The following is a 19256-nucleotide window of genomic DNA, read 5'->3' as shown; positions in this document are numbered from 1 at the left end:
TCTGCTCAAGCATCTCTTCCTCAAGGCGATCTTCCCCAGTCTCTCAAGCTGCATCGCCCTTTTAAGGGACTCATAGCACCTGAATTTCTCATTGGTTGCCATTTTCACAATTATAATTAATGCTGGGGATTGAATTAGCTGTGAATGTGAGCTCTGTGAGGGCAGGACCCTTCTCACCTGTCCACAGCTCTTTCCCCAGCACCCAGTTTAATGCCTGGCACATAGAAGGGGCTCAAAAAGTGTGAATAAATGAAAGAAAAAAAAAATCACAGAACAGAAATTGGATATGGCCACTCAGCTCCAGGATTCTCCATTTCAATGATTCTCATTTTAGGGATAGAAACATAGACTTCATGATTATTTGTCATTTCCTTTGCCTTCATACTTTATACAGTAAGACTCCAAATCCTATGGACTTTTATTGGAAAATGTATCTTTCATTGGACTTTTATTGGACTATATCCTGTAACCCCCTTTAGGAGCTTCCTCTTTGCACTCTCACCCTCTCCCGCCTGCCTGGACCGAGGACCACCCCTGCAGCAGTCTGCAGCAGGCGTCCTCAAATCCAGCGGGGCTCAGAGTCATCTCCTATGGAGCCTCCTGGAAATACGTCCCACAACGGGTCTGATCCCTGGGTCTGGAGTGCGATTTGTGAATGTGCATTTTTTGCAAAGCTCTCAAGTGAGTCTGATGTGCTCACTGTTCTCATGCACCATTTTGGCTGGGTTGTTTTGGGGGGTTTTTTTTCATGACCCTTGACCCTGCTCAAACACCTTCTGGGATCCCCTGTTGCTTACTCTAGCACTTTCTCAGAAGGAACCTGGGTAATAGAAGAATATTCAGACTGAGAGGTGACCACTAAAATCCTTTCTCTGGGGACCCTTCCACCCTACACTTCTCTTGTGTGGCTTCTCTCATCCCTGGCAAAAGCCATGTGAAGTGGACAGCTGAGACGTTCTTCCACTGGACAGGATGTAAAAAGTGAAATTAAAAAAAATGTCCCTGTATTCCCCCTCACTGAAAGAGACCAGCATCTCCCTGGGAACACTCCTCTGCCACATCCCCTCTTCGACCTCCTGTCTGACTTCCGGTTACCTCCACCCTGTTTTAGAACATTTCACTGCACTAACTTAAATGCTTGGTCTGTGTGCATGTGAGTCCTGTGGTCTGAAGCTGTCTTTTCATCTCATCGCCAGTGTCTAACACGTAGTATATGTTTAGTAACAACAGCCAGAGAGTGCTCGCCATGGCTCAGGCGGTTTACATGTGTACATGGAGCCATTTAATCCTCTCAACAAGCAAGAAGCTGAAGCAGTTTAGCCTTTGTGTTCACAAAATATGGCATTAGTTTTACTGGGGGAGAAATCCCATCCACAAGTGTTGCTTATAGCTATGAGTTCAGAGCATCTGTACAGTGTGTAGCTTCTATTTTCTAAAATCACAGATGGCGTATATATGAATTATAAACATAGAAACACAATTTTGTATTAAAATCTTTGTCGTTTTTGGCAAAATCTGGCTCTGTGGTAGGCTACTGCATACAGTCCCTATGGAGGGATGTTTGCGGCTCCTGTCAGTGTGTGAATGCATAGATCGTTTTAGTTTTTGATATTAATATATTTGTGGTATTTATCTTCCTTCAGCACTGCAATCTCATCCCGCCAAAGGAATTCAAGTGGGAATGTTTATCGTGACTTTGTCCCCTGTTGCATTTTAAAGTTATTTCCTGTTACTTATTTTCACTGCATAATCACAAATTTGTTATTTATAGTTTTAAGTTTAATTATACATATTTAGAGTCCACATTTTACAGATGAAGAACCTGAGGGTTAGAAAGGTGTATTTACCCACCCTGCCCAGCCCCAACCCGAAAACCTTCACCACCGCTTTCCACCGCTCCGCAAATGCTGGGGAGTCATTCCCAGGTCGCTCTATGAAGGGCTGTTAGATAAGCCACAAGGACTTACCCAGTAAAGATTTCAAGGTGGGGGCAGGGAGTCTGCCAAGAAACGGGGGAGGGAAAGGGGATGTGAACAATAGGGCCAGGCAGCTGCCAGTGAGAAGTCTTATCCTTCACACTCCAGCTGCGGCCCCAGGAGTTCTGGTGCTTAGACTTCAAGAAGCCCTGATCCTCCTGGAATTAACAGAGGCTGCCCCAAAAGTGCCCAGACAGGGTTTGTCCTCTATGTAAAATTCCACTCGGGAATCCCAACCACACCCCAGGTCGGAGAGGAGGTACAGAGCCAGCCAGGCAAGATTCTCCTCCCTGACACAGTTGTCAGGCTGCAGTGGGGGCAGAATGTGGCAACGCATTGTGGTCATTCCAGCCCCGGGGACTGACGGACAGCAGGGCGCAAGCTCAGCTTTTTATAGCCCTCGAAGAACCCGGGAGAAAACCGATCTCCTGAGGGGGAGAAGTGGGGCACACGTCTTTTCCAGGCACCATTCCCTCAACTGTCAGAGTCCTGGCTAAGGGGGCAATGCAGGGGGGCGAAACCGCTCTCGCTGTGCGGGAGACGGGATCACAGTCACACCTAGTTCCTTGAATCCCCTCCTTGGGCTTCAGTTTCTTCACCTGTCAGGTCAAAGTATTATATGCATGGGTCTGCACACCTCAGCCCGTGGACCAAATCCAGCCCGCCAAAAACCACCTCTCTTTGTAATAAAATTTTACTGGAACACAGCCACGCCTACTCATTATGCATTGTCTATGGCTGCTTTGTGACTACAAGGGCAGAGGTGAATAGTTGCAACAGAGGTCGTGTATGGCCTGCAAAGCCTAAAGCATGCACTATCTAGTCCTTTAAAGACAAAGTTGGCCAACCCCCGGACTAGAAGGTAGGGGCTGGGAGTGCCTGCCTGGAGCACCATGCAGGGAGGATTCTGAGGGTATGTCCGGGACGAGGAACAAAGCCTGTCCTCGGACAATACAAGAGTATGTATTCAAGAGTAGTGTTGGGAGAATGTCATTTACAGTGCTTCTGAACTACATTTAGCCCCAGAACCTTTTTGCAAACAAACTCTTAAGCAATAGAGCTGCTTTGGGTGAAATAGAAATGAGAACACTTAGTACAGCCCCCTCCATCCCTTCTACTCCCAAGGCAGTCCTTAAGGAAGCTACACCGATCCCACAGCTTCATCAGAATGGCATTTGAAAACCACCTATCTAATCCTAGACCCCTCATTTTACAAGTGAGGAAACTGAGGCTCAACGGGCAGCAGCTTGCCTAAGGTCACATGACCAGCTCCCACTTGGTTTTCCACAGAACCATGGATATGGTCATAAGGTATCAGCAGAGCACAGACATCTCTCCGCTGGGAAGAAAATCCTGTCCAGTGGCTTTGGGGGCCTCCGGGCTGCCATCAGTGCTGGTGGCCATGACATGCCCCCACTGACCCAGCAGCCCACAGGGATTCAGGGCTGGGACTTGGCCAGGACGCGTCGCTGATACCTGTCCACGCTTCATAATGACGTGGTCAAGGATTAGGATGTGAGACCAACAGAGCCAAAAGAAGAATATAAAAATTGACTTAGATCATATTTTTTAAATTTCACTGATAGCAAGACATACTTTCTAAAAATCAGAACACATCTAGAGCTCTCCCTCCCAGAAGCACACCCGCGCTTCTCCCCTCCCCGCCTCTGCCCCACCCCCAGGTGCGTTGCCTTTGCCTCCCTCTCTCCTGAGCTCCAAGGGCCCTTCTTTCACTTCTGTACCTTGTTTCCTGAGCCCACACAGCCCAGCCAATTTACTTCTATTACCTCTATAACTTTCTAAATAAACACTCTCTTATACTTTGAAAAAAGAATCAGAACATATCTTATAACTGATGTATTAATCTGTTTTTTTCTGCTCTTTTTTCAAAAAGCTGTTTTTTAGTACATAAAAACATCTTAAAATCAGTGGCATCTTAGAATAGAGAAATTATGATAATTTATACTAAAGCTTTCTTTTGAAGATGGAATCAAATTTATTCATTTGTAAAATAAATATTTATTCTTCCTGCCCATTCTTGTTGGAGGGTTAGCTAAGAACAGATCCAGCTGATATGAAACCAAGGGGGAATTTTTTTTTAGATCCACTTGAACCCAGAAGAAAACTGATCTAGGAGCATGTTGGGAAGCCAGAGAGCCGGGTCGCATTTCCTTACCTCTAGCCAGCAACTAGGTGCAGCTCTGAGCAGTTACAGAGGAGAAACTCAGGGTCCTTATGCCCCAAATCTCCTAGTGAGGCAGGGGAAGTAACACTTGGTCACTGGTGTCTGTGAAATGAGGTCATACCTGGTAATTGTCCTTCAAAGAGAATATATAAAAGACCAGAGGACTCGAGGGACATTTTCTAGCCAGGAACCTCGGAAGCACTGGGGAGATGGCACGCCAGGTGGAGAAAATGGCAGGGGAAGAAAGGCACAGAAACAAACATGCTGAGGGTGCAAATCGGGTCGGTGTCCCTACAGCGTGGAGGAGCAGGTAGAAGCTAAATGGAACCTCCTGAGTCCTTCCCAAGAGAGGGGATGTATCCTCCAGGTCCTTTTAACTGGGTGTGCCCCAGACCCTGAGAGGCTATGGTGCTCGATTTGTAACTAATAATAGAGACAGCATAATGGGGGAGCTGAGTGCTTTGCCTGTGGTGTCCAGTTGCCTGGGTTTGAATCACAGCTCTGCTCCTTCCACTTAATCCCCTGAGCTTGAGTTTCTTCAACTAAAAATGGAGATAACAATCTCCTGCCTACCTATGGGGGATCATTGGACTCATGCAAGGAAAGCACTCAGCATTAGGAAGCATTCAAGTAAAAAAAAAAGGCTCATGCTTAAAATACAGGTTTGTAAATGATCACCTTTCTTAATGAATTAGAACAGAATCCAAGTTTTCTCTGTAACACTTTCCCTCGGCTTCTCTCCTCGCCTGCCCATCCAAAGGATGGGATTACAAAGGAATTGGGGACCCGCCACAGGGAGTGCCTGCAGCATGGGGAGCGCTTTCATCGTCTCTGTTACAAAGGAAACTGGTGTCTTCCCCTGAGGAGTGCCCGATGAGGTGGGAGCCCGAGGGGGTTGTATTAAGTGTTGCCATTTGGGGAATTTATTACAGCCAGCAGTGAGCTGACATCAGAGTAGAAAGGAAGTATTGGAAAAAGGTGACCATTTAGGAGCTACAGCAAATACGGCGGGTGAGCAGCAAACTGTATAAGAGTAACAAGTTTCAGTTAAGAACAAGGGGAGATACAACTTCAAACTCTATTTTCAATAGCATTGATTGTGTAGAATTGTTGGTGTAACGGAAGAGCAGAGGAGACATTTGTCTGGGGCTCATCAACACGCAAGACATTCATTTCCAGTATCTTCAACCATCATTTTCTTGATTCCCACCCTTAGCCCTGGAGACAGGAGCCAGACCAGGGTCCTCCAAAGGCTGCCCCAGGATGGCTGGGCTCCCTGGGAACTGGATTCCTGGGCACCTGGTCCAGAACCCAGTCCAAGGTTAGCACTGAGAGGCTTTTGCAAGTGAGGGGAAAGAAGGGAGGGATGGACTTCCTACCTGGGCAGCCACTCGGAGCCTGACCTTTAGCCTCCCACCTGAAACATTTCGGCTAACCCCCAGGTGACACTTGGTTTCCCTGTGACCGCCAGCAACCTCAGCAGTAATAACCCAGCTCAGCAGAGGGACTCCTATGTGCTTGGCACAACGCTTAACCCTGCGCACGCCGTCTCCCTCTCTGCTCACCACAGCTTTCTGAAGCAAGTGCTCTCAAGGTCACAGTTCTCATCTTCACAAATGAGAACACTGAGGTGACATCACCGGCCTGGGGTCACTGGGCCAGGGAGGGCAAATCCCAGGTTTGACTCTGAGTGCTTTTTGTCCCAGTCACCCAGTCTCAACTACCCACTGTACTGATTAAACTCTTGGAAAGGCCATCTGCTTCTCAGTTCAGATTTCTGTCCTCCAGTGCCCCCAGCGGCCCAGGATCCACCCTCCCTCTCTCTTCACTCACTTGAGCCCTTTTGCTCTGGGAGACAGTTGTCATCGGCAGGATTTATAGCCCTCTCCCTAGTCTGTGGTCCTTCCTCTGAATTCGGGGTTGTCAGTTAACCCCTCCCCAGCCACCTGCTGTGTGCCCACTACTGTGCCAGGCCCTGGGCAACGGTGGCAGGTATGAGATCAGGCAGCAGCTCTGCTCTTGTCGGTTCACAGTTCAGTGGATAAGAACATTGAACAAGTCATCTGCTCTGAAGAGTATAACAGGATGACCTCACCTGTCCAGGACAGCAGGGTGGGCCTCCTGGAGGAAGTGGTATCTAAATAATCAACTCTCAAAAGATGAGTAGGGGAGAGGAGAAATGTTAAGTAAGCTTAAAATAATAGTGAACGTGGTATGTATCAGAAACTGCTCTAAGCATACCCTATAATACCTTACTGGGTCCACAGGACAACCCTATTAAGTGTATGTATTATTATTTCCCCATGTTGCAGATGAGGAGACACAGAGAAGTTAAGTGACTTGCCCAAGGTCACACGTCTAGAAGTGGGTAGCAGTGGAAAGCCATGCAGAGGAAATACCACGAACAAAGAGCACTGGGGTGGGTGGGGTCTCAGATAGTGAAAGTAGATGAGAAATAATACAAAAGAATAATTTTTTAAAAGACCCATCAAACCTAACAATGATGAATTCATACTATGCTCCTATCAGTGCAACCTGAAGCATCTATTGAGGATTTCCTGGTTCTTTTATCACGCTGAGGTTTCTATGGGCTGACTGTCAACCTAACCTTTGCCTTTCATCATTCTCATCTCCTGAGTCCTACACAGGTTCTGTCGTTTGGGGAAAGAGGGAGCAGATGGCACACATGCTATGAACCACAAGTTACCGATTTACGAAACTTCGGGGTCTCGTGCTCTCGCTTTTCTCGGGCCTGCGTGAGCGGGTACGGCAGTTACCATCACGCCACCTCAGTGCTGAGGAAATTGAGACACAGAGACACGAAGCAATTTGCCCAAGGCCACACTGCCAGTGAGCATGGAGCTGGGGCTTGAGCCACGGACTTTCGACTCCAGCTCCTGTGTTTCTTCCTCTACACCAAAGCCGTGCTCAGTAGGAGGGCAGAGAGAGTCACACTTGGCACCTGTGGCTTCCAGAAAGTTCCTTAGCCTCTCTAGGCCTCGGCGTCTTGTCAGTAAAACAGGGATAAGATGACCTCCTGTCATATAGGGTTGCCGTGAGGATTAAATGAAGTAGTAGGCACAGAGTATTAGGCAGAGAGAACGTTCCCAAAATGGAGTATCACACCACACAGCAAAAAAACACCATGACAAGAAACAATTGGGTGAGTCTTAGTATAATAGTAAAGAAAAAAGTCACAAAAGATTACCTCTAGCATTATACCCTTTTAATAAAGTTGAAAGCAACTAAAAAAAATGTGTAAATGTTTACGGGTGCGTCCACTTGCAATGACACTATATACAAGGGAAGGCAAGAGTATGGAGAATACAGCATTTAGATGGCAGTTAGGTTAGGTGTGCGTGGCAAAAACATGGGATCACAGTGGGCTGTAAGGTGTCGTCCATATCCTGGCTTTGCTTTGAATGGTAGATTCGTGGGTGCTGACCACATTAGCAAAAATAACGATTATGTAAATAAGTAACTATATGAGAGTAGCATATGCATAGACCAATGGTGACAATATCTCATGAAGCACACATAATTCACACACATAAACCCAATTTTTGTCTACCTGAGGTTCTATTTATAAAAAGAAATGAGTGTTAGTCACAGCTTGTAGGAAGTGTTCAATACATGCTCTCTGTCATTCCTCTATATTTTTATTATTATCTGCATTATCCACATACCCCTAGCCAGCTGTCCTCTATGCCTGCCCCAGACAATTGGTGGGATAGGTCCACAAACTCAAGCTTCCCAGAAGCAGAAAGCCCAGCCCCAGCTAGGCCTCAGGGCAGGTCCCCATCCTGTGAATGGCCTCTGCAGGGGAATGGTCAAAGGAGCTCATAGCTGGTTCCAGCCGGTTTTAGGGGCTGGGAATCCCTGTTAGAAGAAGAAAGCCAGAAGGTATCATAACGCAGCAATAGGAAGCTTAGGCTCTAGAGTTGGGTTCATGTTTGAATCTTGGTTCTGTGACTGAGCCTCACTTGGTTCAGGGTAAAAGCAGTATCTACCTCACAAGGTCATTATGAGGATTAAATGAGGTAATCAACACAAAATGCTTAGCACAACATCTGGAACATCACTTAAGAGCTCAAAAATACTACCTGCTTCATCACTGGGTATCACGGCCGCCCCTGCCACAGGGCTGCTTCTGTTTCCCCAGGCTCTGGGTGAAGGAGATGGTGCAGGCTGCTGCAAATGGAAACAGCTTCCATCTTAGGGGGGCGGGGGGATGTGTGTGTCACAGTTTTTCACTTCCTCCAGGAACCTTTTCCTTTGTGAGCTAAACAGGGAGGAATCCGCAGACAAAGGAACAATTCTGGGAGAGCCCGGTCCCACAGCCTGAAGCTATTTCCTTAGGAGTCGGTGGCTTGCCCCACCCCTCCTGTCTGGAACTGGCTTGGAGAGAGGGAGCCATGGGTCCCAGAGCAAGGTGCCCCAGAACAAGGCTGGTGGGTGACAGGACCTAGGCAGAGCTAGAAAGGCCATTAAGATGCAGGGCTGTCCTGACCCTGTCACCCTGGCCTGACTCCTGGGAAGGAAGTCACCCAGAAACAACCTCACTGATGGGTGACCTCCCTGACCTCTGGCCTCCCTATCTTCCTGAAATAACAACAGATCAGGGAATTGTACTCCTCTGCTATCCCCCATAATAATCCCCGCAGTTCACCAACCCTTTCCCAGCCATTCCCCACTGCCCCCTGGCACCAACCAACACATGGCGATTACGGAGGAGAAAAATGACATTCAGCGGCGTTAGCTGACTCGCCCCATTCTACACAGGTAAATGGAAGGAGTCAGAACCCAAACCAGATCCTCTTATGCCAAATCCCAAATCTTCTGCTTTTCTTTACCACCTCCCTTCATCGGGATTTCACGTTTCTGTCCCATGGGGTCAAACTTGTACTGTTCTCTTTGGCATAAAGGATATTCAGCTTCCTGCCAGAGCTTTAATTAACACACACAAAAGTCTTCCAAGGTGACCTCGCTCCCCTTGCCCTCCCTCACACCAGCGCTATATTTAACTGCTGGAACGCAGTCGGCACTCAGGCACCGGCTTTGTAGCTGGGATTCCTTTGCTCCTCTTTTTTCATTCTCCTCCAGCCCGCAGGAACCATCGTCTTCCCTGCACACTCTGGGACAACAGGAAGTGTTTGTTTTAGTGATCAGCAATGCCAGCCCAAATGGTGTGGTCCCCTCCGATGTCATGCCACTGTTTGGCCTTCGCTTGGACTTAAAGAAGTGCTAGTAAATTCAGAGGAAGGAAGTGGGCCGTCCCCGTGGCCCCAGGTGCATAGAACTGCAGCGGCTTGGAAGAGACCCAGGGGAAAGGGATTTCTGCACCCCTGAGGTGCAGGGGCAGTTCTACTGGCCTCAGCGGTGTTGCTAGGAGCTCCTCCGTTGGTTAACCCGGAGCTGGGCAAAGACCAAAGAAGCGTCCTGGAGGAGCGCGGGGGCGGGGGGGGGGGGGGGCACCACTGAGCAGCTCCTTGGTGCCCTCCATTCTGCAATCCGCAGTTCCCGCGCCTGCGGAAGGGGGCTAGCCCACCTCGTCAATAGAATGAAATTACGAAACTAACACCTGTAAACCTCTTAAAGCAGGGAATTACTTACATAATAATAATGGAAGAGTAATGTAAACAGCTAACATTTATTGAGTACTTACTAAGTGCCAGACACTGTTTAAGCACATCCTCATGTACGGGAGCCTATTCCCGCTGGTGAGGTGAGTGTCCTCACAGGTCACCGACAATGTACAGGTGGAAGTGTCCCCAAGGTACGCAGTTAGGGAAGAGGAAAACAGGACTAGAACTCAAGTGGTTTGGGTTGCTCAACATATGTTAGTCTTCATTCCTAATTTATATGTTAAGGTTAAAATCCACCAACTACAAAATGGGCATCACTAAGTAAACAGGCAGCCACTTTCACACAAAGGGGGTACAAGTTCAACTGAATTGGGTTTGGAGAGCTCAGCCAATTGGGCTGCTGGTTCCTTTTGTTCCCCAGGGCCTTTCGTTTCCTCTTTTTTCTTTCCTTAAGCATCTTTTTTACTATGCTGAGCCACTATGAGGACAGACATAGTTTTAAAATCACATTAACTAGCCATTATACAGGGTCTGGCAGATGTAATGCCGATGTGAATGTAGTTGGTAGGGCAATAATATGGGTGTAATGATTTATAGTTTTAATTTGAACATTTCACCTAAAATGTCATATGGTGTGCTTGAGTGTGATATTGTTACATTACAGAATTACATGCTTATGATCTTGTAATAAAAAGGGGTATTATTTGTGCCAGACTCTGTGCTTTATCAACTCTGAAGAAAAGTTTGCTTCAAGAATCCATTCATTCCACAAAAACGTAAGCACTTATCTGTGTCAGGCACTAGCAAAAGCAGGCACTGTTCCTGCCCTCAGGGAGTTCTGGCTTATGTGGGGAAACAGACATTAATCAAAGAAATGCATGAGTAAATATGACACCCCACCAGGAAAAGCACTCAGGGAGAATGGCTATGGCCCAGAGCACAGGGAGTCTCCCTTAGGGAGCCATGGGTGAAGTGAGGGCTGAAGTGGGGCAGGCCTGGTTTCAGGAGAAGAGAGTTCTCTGACAGGCAGAAGGAATAGCATATGCAAAAGCCCGGAGTTAAGAGGCCGAGGAACACAGTATGATGGCCGCCTGGAGGCAGGTCTCTCTGGAAGGGCCTGCAGGGTGGGGGGGCCATAAAAAATGTTCCTCTTCCTTTCCTCCCCCCACCGAACACGGAGGTCGCACCTGTGAAGTATACTGCTTTCCTTTGCAGGGTGACTTGCCTGCCCACTGCTGTCACGGGTCATTCATACCTCATTAATGGGTCATGAATGTGCTAGCTTGTTAAAACACAACACACAGAGTCACCTCTAAAGTCATGATCAAAAACTCCGTACGTAATGCACTGTCCTTTCTCCAGGCCAGGAGCCCTTATGAGATGAAAAGTGTGTTATTTTGCTGTTTGGAAATGAGAAAGGAAATTTGAGTAACCAAAAGAAAAATTGTAGGCCCTCTATAAAACCACATTCTGAAAACTCTTCCTATTTTACATCTTTAAATCATGGTGGTTGCACTTCTTCTGACTTTGAAAACAAAGAACGGGTTATCTTTGCCCTAAAGACGCTTGTCAAATAGTGAGGTGGGGAAAGGAGAAACTGAGTTTCCTTCTACTGCTTTGCAGTTACTAAAATTCTAATTTGTACTATTTCCAAGCATTTTTGTAAATTCCAGAGTCTAAAAGGTGACCAGGATTGAGGTTAGAAGTCAAAGGACCCACTGAGCCTAGCTGGTAGGAGCCAAAAAAAAGGGTCTTATTCCTGTAGCTTGCTGAAGTTTCATTTATTCACTTCTCCCTTGTTACGGAAATTAGACTCATTATCTTTGATACTTCTAAGTAAGTCCGACCTCCCCTGCACTGGAACTGCATGGGAAGAGCTAAACACCTTGTGCTTGAAGGTTTCTCTCAGGCTGCATCAGGGATGTAGAGGGGACCAGGGATGCAGTCCTGGGAGCAAGAACAGAGCTTGATTTCTGCTCTCTACCTTTTGATTTCAGTTACATGGGGAGGGTGGAAAAGCAGAGAGAAAATTGATCTTAGTTGGGTATTCACCAGGAACAATAAGCACGCTGTGGTCTAATCTTAGATATATTTTTAAATAGGTTTCTAATTTTATTTGGCAAACTTTTCTGCATCCCAGAGAACAGTTATAGCCCATCTTGGGTTTCTGTGCCTGCCTGCCCCACATAGTGAAAGATTGAAGACTTATAAACAATGATTAAACCATTTCTTCCTGTGTTTTTTCCTCATTGGAATTCACTGTACCTCCCTAAGGCTTAACTAAACCAAACAAGATCAATGAAATTTATTCATGGTTCTAAATAAACTTTAGACATAAAAGACAGCCCTGTCCTTGATGCCCCAGTCTGTCCTCAGAAGGCAGAAATGATCTAAACCAGGAGCGAAGATGGGGAGGGGGGCGGGGTAGCAGTCGGTGAAGGGAATCTTTCCTGACTGGGGATGGCAGGAACTGGATTTCCAGATCGCATTCCTGCCCCTCCCACTGGAAGATGCTGTCCCCTCGCCTGACATGGAGGAGGTCCTTAGAATCTAAGCTCCCTGAGAGAAGTAGACCCACTGCCTCCCACGGCCGTAAGCACCCCAAGCTCAATGTCAGGCCCAGAGCCACAGTCCCCATGGTAGGGCTGCAGTCCCATGATGTCCTCTTGCTCCCAAATACCAATGCCCCTTGCGCCAACCGCTTCACCTGAAACTGCTAGGAATCACATGAATGAACAGAGCGCCTGCTGAGTGCACTGAGCGGCACATGCATCGCTTCATTCTGTCCTCACAGCGACCATGGGAAGCAGCCACTGTTACTACCCGCACTGTTTGCAGATCAAGAAGGAAGCTCAGCAAAGTTGAGGCATTTCCCCAGAGGCCCATGGCGGGAAAATGGCAGGGCTGGGAGGGGGCCCAGACTGCGCACAGCCTGTGCTCCTCTGGGACTCATCTAAGCATCGAACTTTGTGTGAATTCCATACACGGTACTTTTATTTTCAATTGGTTGGGTGACCACAGCTAAGTCAAATGACCTCCTTGACCCACACTTTCCACATCTTTAAATTGAGAGAGTTAAAACCGTGTTCATTAAATGCTCGTTAAGCATCTACGAAGATTGAGACACAGTCCCTATCCTCATGGAGCTTATTACAACTGTAGCACATCTGTCACTAAGTACTATCTGGTCAATACTCTGGAGTCTGCGTAGTTCTGGGGAGCATTAGGAACAGCAGCAGCAGCGATACCACGGCCCGCTCGGAGTGAGTGCTGGCCGCAGGCACACCGCCATGGTAAGCGCTTCACAAGCATGACCTGGCCTAGTCTTCCCAGCCTCGGTGGTCGGGATCCTATGATTCTCATTTTACAGTTGAGAAAACAAGGACTCAAGAGTTCTCTAACATGCCTGTTTTGTACATCTTGGAGATGGCAGCGCAGGAATCCCAGTTCGCACGGGTCTGACTCCACAGCCTAGTCACCGTGTTCTTCTAAGCAAGACTTTACGCTCCAGCTAGTTATAATTTACTGTAGGGACTCTTACTCCCACCTCGATGCTCAGTCATTTCAGAAGGTGACGTCTAATGATAACTTTTTAAGGAATGAGGTCTTCCCACGTTCCTTATGGTCATAGACATGCCCTGTAGTATGTCTTTGCTGGTGGAGTATTTTCACAGATTAAACCTTGGACTTCCTGCATCAGAATCACCTGGATGCCCGGTTGGTGTGGCTTGTTGGTTGACTACCATCTGGGACACTGAAGGGTTGGGGGGTCAATTCCCAGTCAAAGCATTTGCCTATCTGCATTATATGATTTTTCTACAAATTAAATTTTCTGATGGTTTAAATCCCTGTGAATTATCCGGTCTTAAAGACAAAGTTGCCATCAAAGGCACCCCTGTGTTCACTGCACCTGAGAGCTAGCTTTTTGGGGAGTTCTGTATTGTCCTTGAAAAGCCGAGCACTGGCTGGAAGCTTTCCTGTATGAAGTTTAAGGTTCTTTCTGGGGTGAGACCCCACTGTTAAGTCAGATGCACGCTTTGAGTCGTGTACTTGTTCTTCTTCTATGAGATATTCATAGTTAGGATTCTGATGTTCAAAGGGGCCAGTGGAGAGAGGCTGCTGAGCAGGAATTTCAGACCCACAATAAGGGTCTCTCACCGCCCCCCCCCCTAGCGAGGGGACCTCTAGGTCAGGGGCCCCAGTGAAGTCATAGCCCAGAGCCCTCAGCGGGAGGCTTTTGAGGGGCTGCCCGCCTGCTCCCTACCCCAGCCGGGCCTCTGCTTACTCAGAGCCAGTCCTTTGACAGAGGGTTCGGGAGCAGGGGGGCAGGCTTTGAAGTCAGACAGACCTGGGCTCAGGCCGGGCCTTACTGTTTACTGGCTGGGTGACCTCATTTCTCCAAGCCTCTGTTTCCTGCCTTGTAGGGCACAGGCAGCAATAAAACATGCCTCTCGCGAGGTTTATGGGGGTTAAATGAGATGACGCATGCTAACTGCCCAACACATGATAGCAGTTCAGTTCTAGGGAAGGGTGTTTGCCCATTCCTTGCCTACAAGCTGAGCCCCAGGGCTCACACTCCCTCTGCCACCGGCTGCCACCAGCTCCTGCCAAGTTTCAGAAGCCACCGCGGACAATGGGCAGCTCTTCACGGCCCTCTGCTTCTCCCAGGTCACTCAGTTACCTCATTCTCCTTTGCACTGTTTGGACTTCTATGATCACATCTCAGTTAAACAAAAAATACTTAAAGTCAAGGTCCCATGTTAGGAACCCTATCAAGGACCAGAAAAAAAAAAGAAACAAAAAAAAAAGTGTAACGAAGCTTGAATACTATATAGCTCATGTTTGTATTTTTTTTTTTTAATTTTTATTTATCGATTTGAGAGAGAGAGGGAGAGAGATTTGTTGCTCTACATACTTATACATTCATTGGTTGATTCTTGTATGTGCCTGACGAGGGATCAAACCCACAACCGGGGCACATCGGGACAACGCTCTAAACCAGCTGAGCTACCTGGTCAGGGCCTAGCTCGTATTTTTTAATGCAGAGAACTCTCTCACAACCTAATTGTTATTACCTTAGAAACAATTAAAACAAAGCTTAAATTAGAAGCAGGAGAGTTTTAGAAGCAGGAATGCTGCCACACATAGGCCCTTGCTGACAGCAGCAAGAACTCTTTGGAACCTCAGTCACAGCGAAGAGAAAGAGAAGGAAAGGCACGGACAGGGAGAGGAAGGGAGGGACACAGGAGACAACTGGTAGGAATATTATTTACCAATTAGAAGGAATAAAGTAGTGATTCACACTACAATATGGATGAACCTTGAAAACTTTATGCCACCTGAAAGAAAGTCACAGAAGGCCACATAGTATTTTTTTTTCCTTTAACTTATATGAAATGGTCAGAATAGACAGATCCATACAAACAATAAATAGATCAGTGGCTGTTAGGGCTGGGGATGAAACGGGCAGTTGGGAATAATGAATTTGTTCTAAAATTGATCGTGGTGATGGTCTCACAACTCTGAAAATATAATAAGAGCCAGTATATATAAACTATATTTTTTAAAGTCCAAAAAGTTGGAGGGCATTCATTGAAGGGCAGTAATTCTCAGGAAGGTGTGGATGAGGAGGGAGGATGCCTAGGAGGCCCCCAAGGTGCCTTCAGAGGGTCCATGAGGTTGGAAGCCCTGTCATGTGACACTCAGGGCTTCTGTGGCTTCTTCACTCTCACGGCCCCACGAGTATCCAGTGGCGTTTTCCAGAGGTTACGTGACATCTGATGACATGGTAGCTCTGAGGCTAATGGGATATGTGCCTGTGTATTGTTGTGTTTTAAAATTTTCTGTCTTAACTCTTAACATAGCCAATGTTGATAGATATAATCCACAGAAAGCAAAAGCTCTCTGGATCCTCAATAACTTTTTAAAATGTGAAGGAGTCCTGAGGCTAAGAATCTTCAGAACCACTGGTAGAGGGACAGAGAGCCGCTGCGCCTCACAGCCCTGATATCCCTGCATGACAGCAGAGCGGTGTCCTGGATTTCCAAACACGAACCCTGCCTGCGGGCCACACGAAAGCCCCGAGGTGCCCTGCGGTGCCTCCTTCTGAGCCACTGCGTGGTGGTGGCAGGTGGCGGGGGAGGGTGGCGGGGGGATCAGGGATTGCTCACTGGAACAAAATTTTACCCATTTTCGAATCCCCCAAGGGGCACATAATCAGTGCTCAGGAAGTATTTTGGAATTGAGTTAACTGACTTTTGGTGTGTCTGTTGAGGATGCCAGAGAGGTTTCTGATTCCATTTGGAAACATTTCCTTCACAACAACTAAAATGATTTTAAATGACTTCCTACTTCAAAGAGAGACTCTCCCCCCCGCCCCGCCCCCGCCCCAGAAACCTCCACCCCACCTCACGTGGCATGGCAAGCGCTCGGGCCCTGGAGGCCGCGGGGCCTCGGGCCCCTTCCACCTGGGCTCTGAGGTGCAGGCGCCCCTCGCAGTTGCGTGACTCAGCAGCCGTAGTAATCCCACGAACCTGAATCCACCCGGCTCCCTCTCTTTCAAGCTGTGCAACCATGCCATGGCTACTCTGCCTCCTGGAACATAGGTCCCCTAATAGGACCTTCTCACAGATGTGCGAATAAATGCAGCAGTGCACGGGCGGTCCCTACCTCGGTGCCCCAAGGTGGAGAGAGCTCATGAGGCGGCAGCTGTCACTATCAGCCTTCAGCTCATTTCCAACAAATTTGAGGTGATGACAGAGTGCCACAGGGAGACTGCAACGTCACATTTTTCCAACAAGCAGCACTCTCTGTAGCTCACATTTCTACTTTTTAAACAAGTCCTTGCGTGGTCGCCTGTTGGTTCCTTCTCTCCTCAAACCCACAGACAGCACTCCTGTAAGCAGGCCCCGGACTTGATGTGAAGGAAGCTGAGATTCACAGTAATGTTTATACTTCTAGAGCCTCATAGGCTGCAGAGGGAGACAGACAATCCGCACAGCACAGACCAGTGCAGTAGACACTATAATGACCGTAAGAACAGCTGACCTGGGATGAGCATTTACTATGTTACGGGGCAAGGCATTTCTCATGCGTGGCATAATTTATCTTCACGGTGACCCTGAAAGGCAGGTGCTGTTATTACCTGCCTTTGCAGAGGAGGAAACTGAGTCATAGGCTAAGTAACGTGCCAAAGTTCCCACAGCTAATGAATGATGGAGCCTGAACTTGAACCCAGGTAGTCTGGCTCCAGGGCCAGTTCTCTTGTGCTGGATGTTATAGCCTGTCCTACCCATCCAGACCCTGGAGCTACAAGTCAGAGTCTCACCCTTCCCTCAGGAGGGCCCCGGGTGGGGAGAAGCCCATGGAGTTGAGAGTCAAGAGACTAGAGTTAAAGTCCTGGCTCTTCTGCTTGGATCTGTGTAATTCAAGCAAGTTACTTAATCTTCCCTGAGCCTTAGTTTCTTCCCCTAAAAAGTTAGGGTGATCATGGGACCGATCTCAAAAGTTGTTGGGAGGATTGTGTAAAATACTGCCAGGCAACGTGGTGCTATGGGTAAAGGAACAGAGTGAGGGGACCGGGCCTGGTCAAGGCTGTGCTGGCTGAGTGACCCTGGAGAAGTTATTTAACTGCTCTGAGCCTCAGTTTCATCCTCCTTATAATGGAGATAATAAAATGCTTGATATAAGACTTAAATAAGACTGTAAGTATGAAAGGGCTTAGCACAGCTCAGCACAGGTTAGCTTTTTTAATTTTGCACAAGGGACTGGCGAGTTGCAAATCAGGACAATACCACTACTGTAATGAGGCTGCTCTAAGGCAAACCAAGTTCCTGTCCCTGTTTGGGACAGAGAGACATCAATGACATCATGGTCTTGGCACACTCCAGCCTTTAAAGGATTCTGTGCTCTAGGATTCTGCAACTCCATGTGGCCTCAACCAGCAGCAGCAGCAGCAGCAGCAGCTGGGAGCCTGTCAGAAATGCACTAGCAGGTTCCACCCTAGACCTCCTGAGTCAGAACCTGCACTTTGACAGGGTCCTCCAGCTAACTCCTGTATATACTCAAGTTTGAAAAACACGGGTGAAGCATGGAAAGAAAGAATGGTAATGACAGTTTTTGGCCTGAGATGGGAAGGGTTAATGTGTAGTTTGGCTCCTACCAAGGCACCGGAAACAGAAGTTTTCAGAGATTGAAGTGTCTGAGCTGATGGGACAGGAAGACTCCCTTCCTGCCTGTGTCCTGGACAGCCAGGGGCTCCAGCCTGCGACCTGCACTGAGCCTCTAGCTGCGATGAGGAAGGACCCCTGGGCCTGGAAAGCAGAGGGCATGCTGGGACAAAGGGAGGCCTGAGTGCCTCTTCTCCGGCCACTTTAGTCCTCAGGCTAAGGCCATATGAGGTCTGAGGCAGAGCGGAGTTGCCCAGAGGAATGTCACAGTTAACTGAGCAGAGTTCACCCAAGGGAGGCTGGGAAGCCAGCACTGGGACAGCTGAGTGAAGCCTCCCAGGTCTCCCTGTTGCTCCCAGCCCTATCCGCTGTCCCCTGCTTCCCTGACCTCTCATGGGCCAGGGTCCCAGACGCAGACCTGTGACCATGCTTCCTCCTCAGTGCTGGAGCAGCTGCTCCCCGAGCTCACGGGCCTGCTCAGCCTCCTGGACCATGAGTACCTCAGCGACAAGACCCTGGAGAAGAAGATGGCCGTGGCCTCCATCCTGCAGAGCCTGCAGCCTCTCCCAGGTCAGACATCAGCCCCCGGCCCAGAGCTCCTGCAGAGCCTGCGGTAACTCCCCAGGGCCTGCCAGCAGGAGGAAGCCCAAGCCTCGTGGCACGGCGCTCAACCCTTCGGGTGGCCTGGCCAATGTCCTTATCCCCTCGGCCCTTCTCCATGCAACCTGCCTGTGCTCCTTGTGTTTCTTGTCCTCAACCCACTATAAGTTCCCACACAGAGTGTGCATGGCACACATCTGTACACACCACACACACCACATCCTCACACATGCCTCACACGCATTGCACATAACAAACATGCACTACACCATACACACTGCACACATGACATGCTCTCAAGTGCAAAGCACACATAACATGATACATCTCTCACACCCCACATGCTCTTACACACAACACACACATACACAGCACACATATACATCACACACCCCTATACACAGACACACACTCATCTTTTTGGGTTGTGCACCAGCCCCACATCACATGCATCCCCCTCCCTCTGCCTCCCACAGCTTCTCCACCTCACTGCATTCCCAGCAGCAAGGCCTCCTCATCTGCTCCGGCCTTTCTCTACACCCCAAGTCAGCCCACGAGCTGATATGTGTAAATCAAGGGCCCAGTGAACACTGCTGAGCTGCACCCATGTCCCACACGGTTGAAGGGGTCTGAGTGAAATGGTGGGAAGTCTCTACTGAGTGACTTTCCGAGCCTCACTTCCCAGTGACAAAACAGGTCGATGTCCTTGGCTGCCCTCACAGGACTGAGGGGAGGAAAGGGG

At 48.4% G+C, this 19256-nt stretch overlaps 1 protein-coding gene across 1 annotated transcript in view; it reads left to right on the top strand.

Annotated features, from left to right (window-relative positions):
• Positions 1 to 19256, top strand: part of AFAP1L1 (actin filament associated protein 1 like 1) — a 57128-nt gene that overhangs the window by 6796 nt on the left and 31076 nt on the right. Inside the window, exon 2 of the mRNA XM_054568205.1 lies at positions 18356 to 18484. Within this exon, the coding sequence (XP_054424180.1) occupies positions 18356 to 18484 (129 nt within the window). The remainder of the gene's footprint in view (positions 1 to 18355; positions 18485 to 19256) is intronic.

Source organism: Pteronotus mesoamericanus, unplaced genomic scaffold (assembly GCF_021234165.1).
Source record: "Pteronotus mesoamericanus isolate MK-2021 breed Mesoamerican mustached bat unplaced genomic scaffold, CSHL_Meso_final contig_2, whole genome shotgun sequence".
NCBI classification, from domain to species: Eukaryota; Metazoa; Chordata; class Mammalia; order Chiroptera; family Mormoopidae; genus Pteronotus; species Pteronotus mesoamericanus.
The sequence above is the reverse complement of the archived record's forward strand: the minus strand, read 5'-3'. Positions and strand labels throughout refer to the sequence as shown.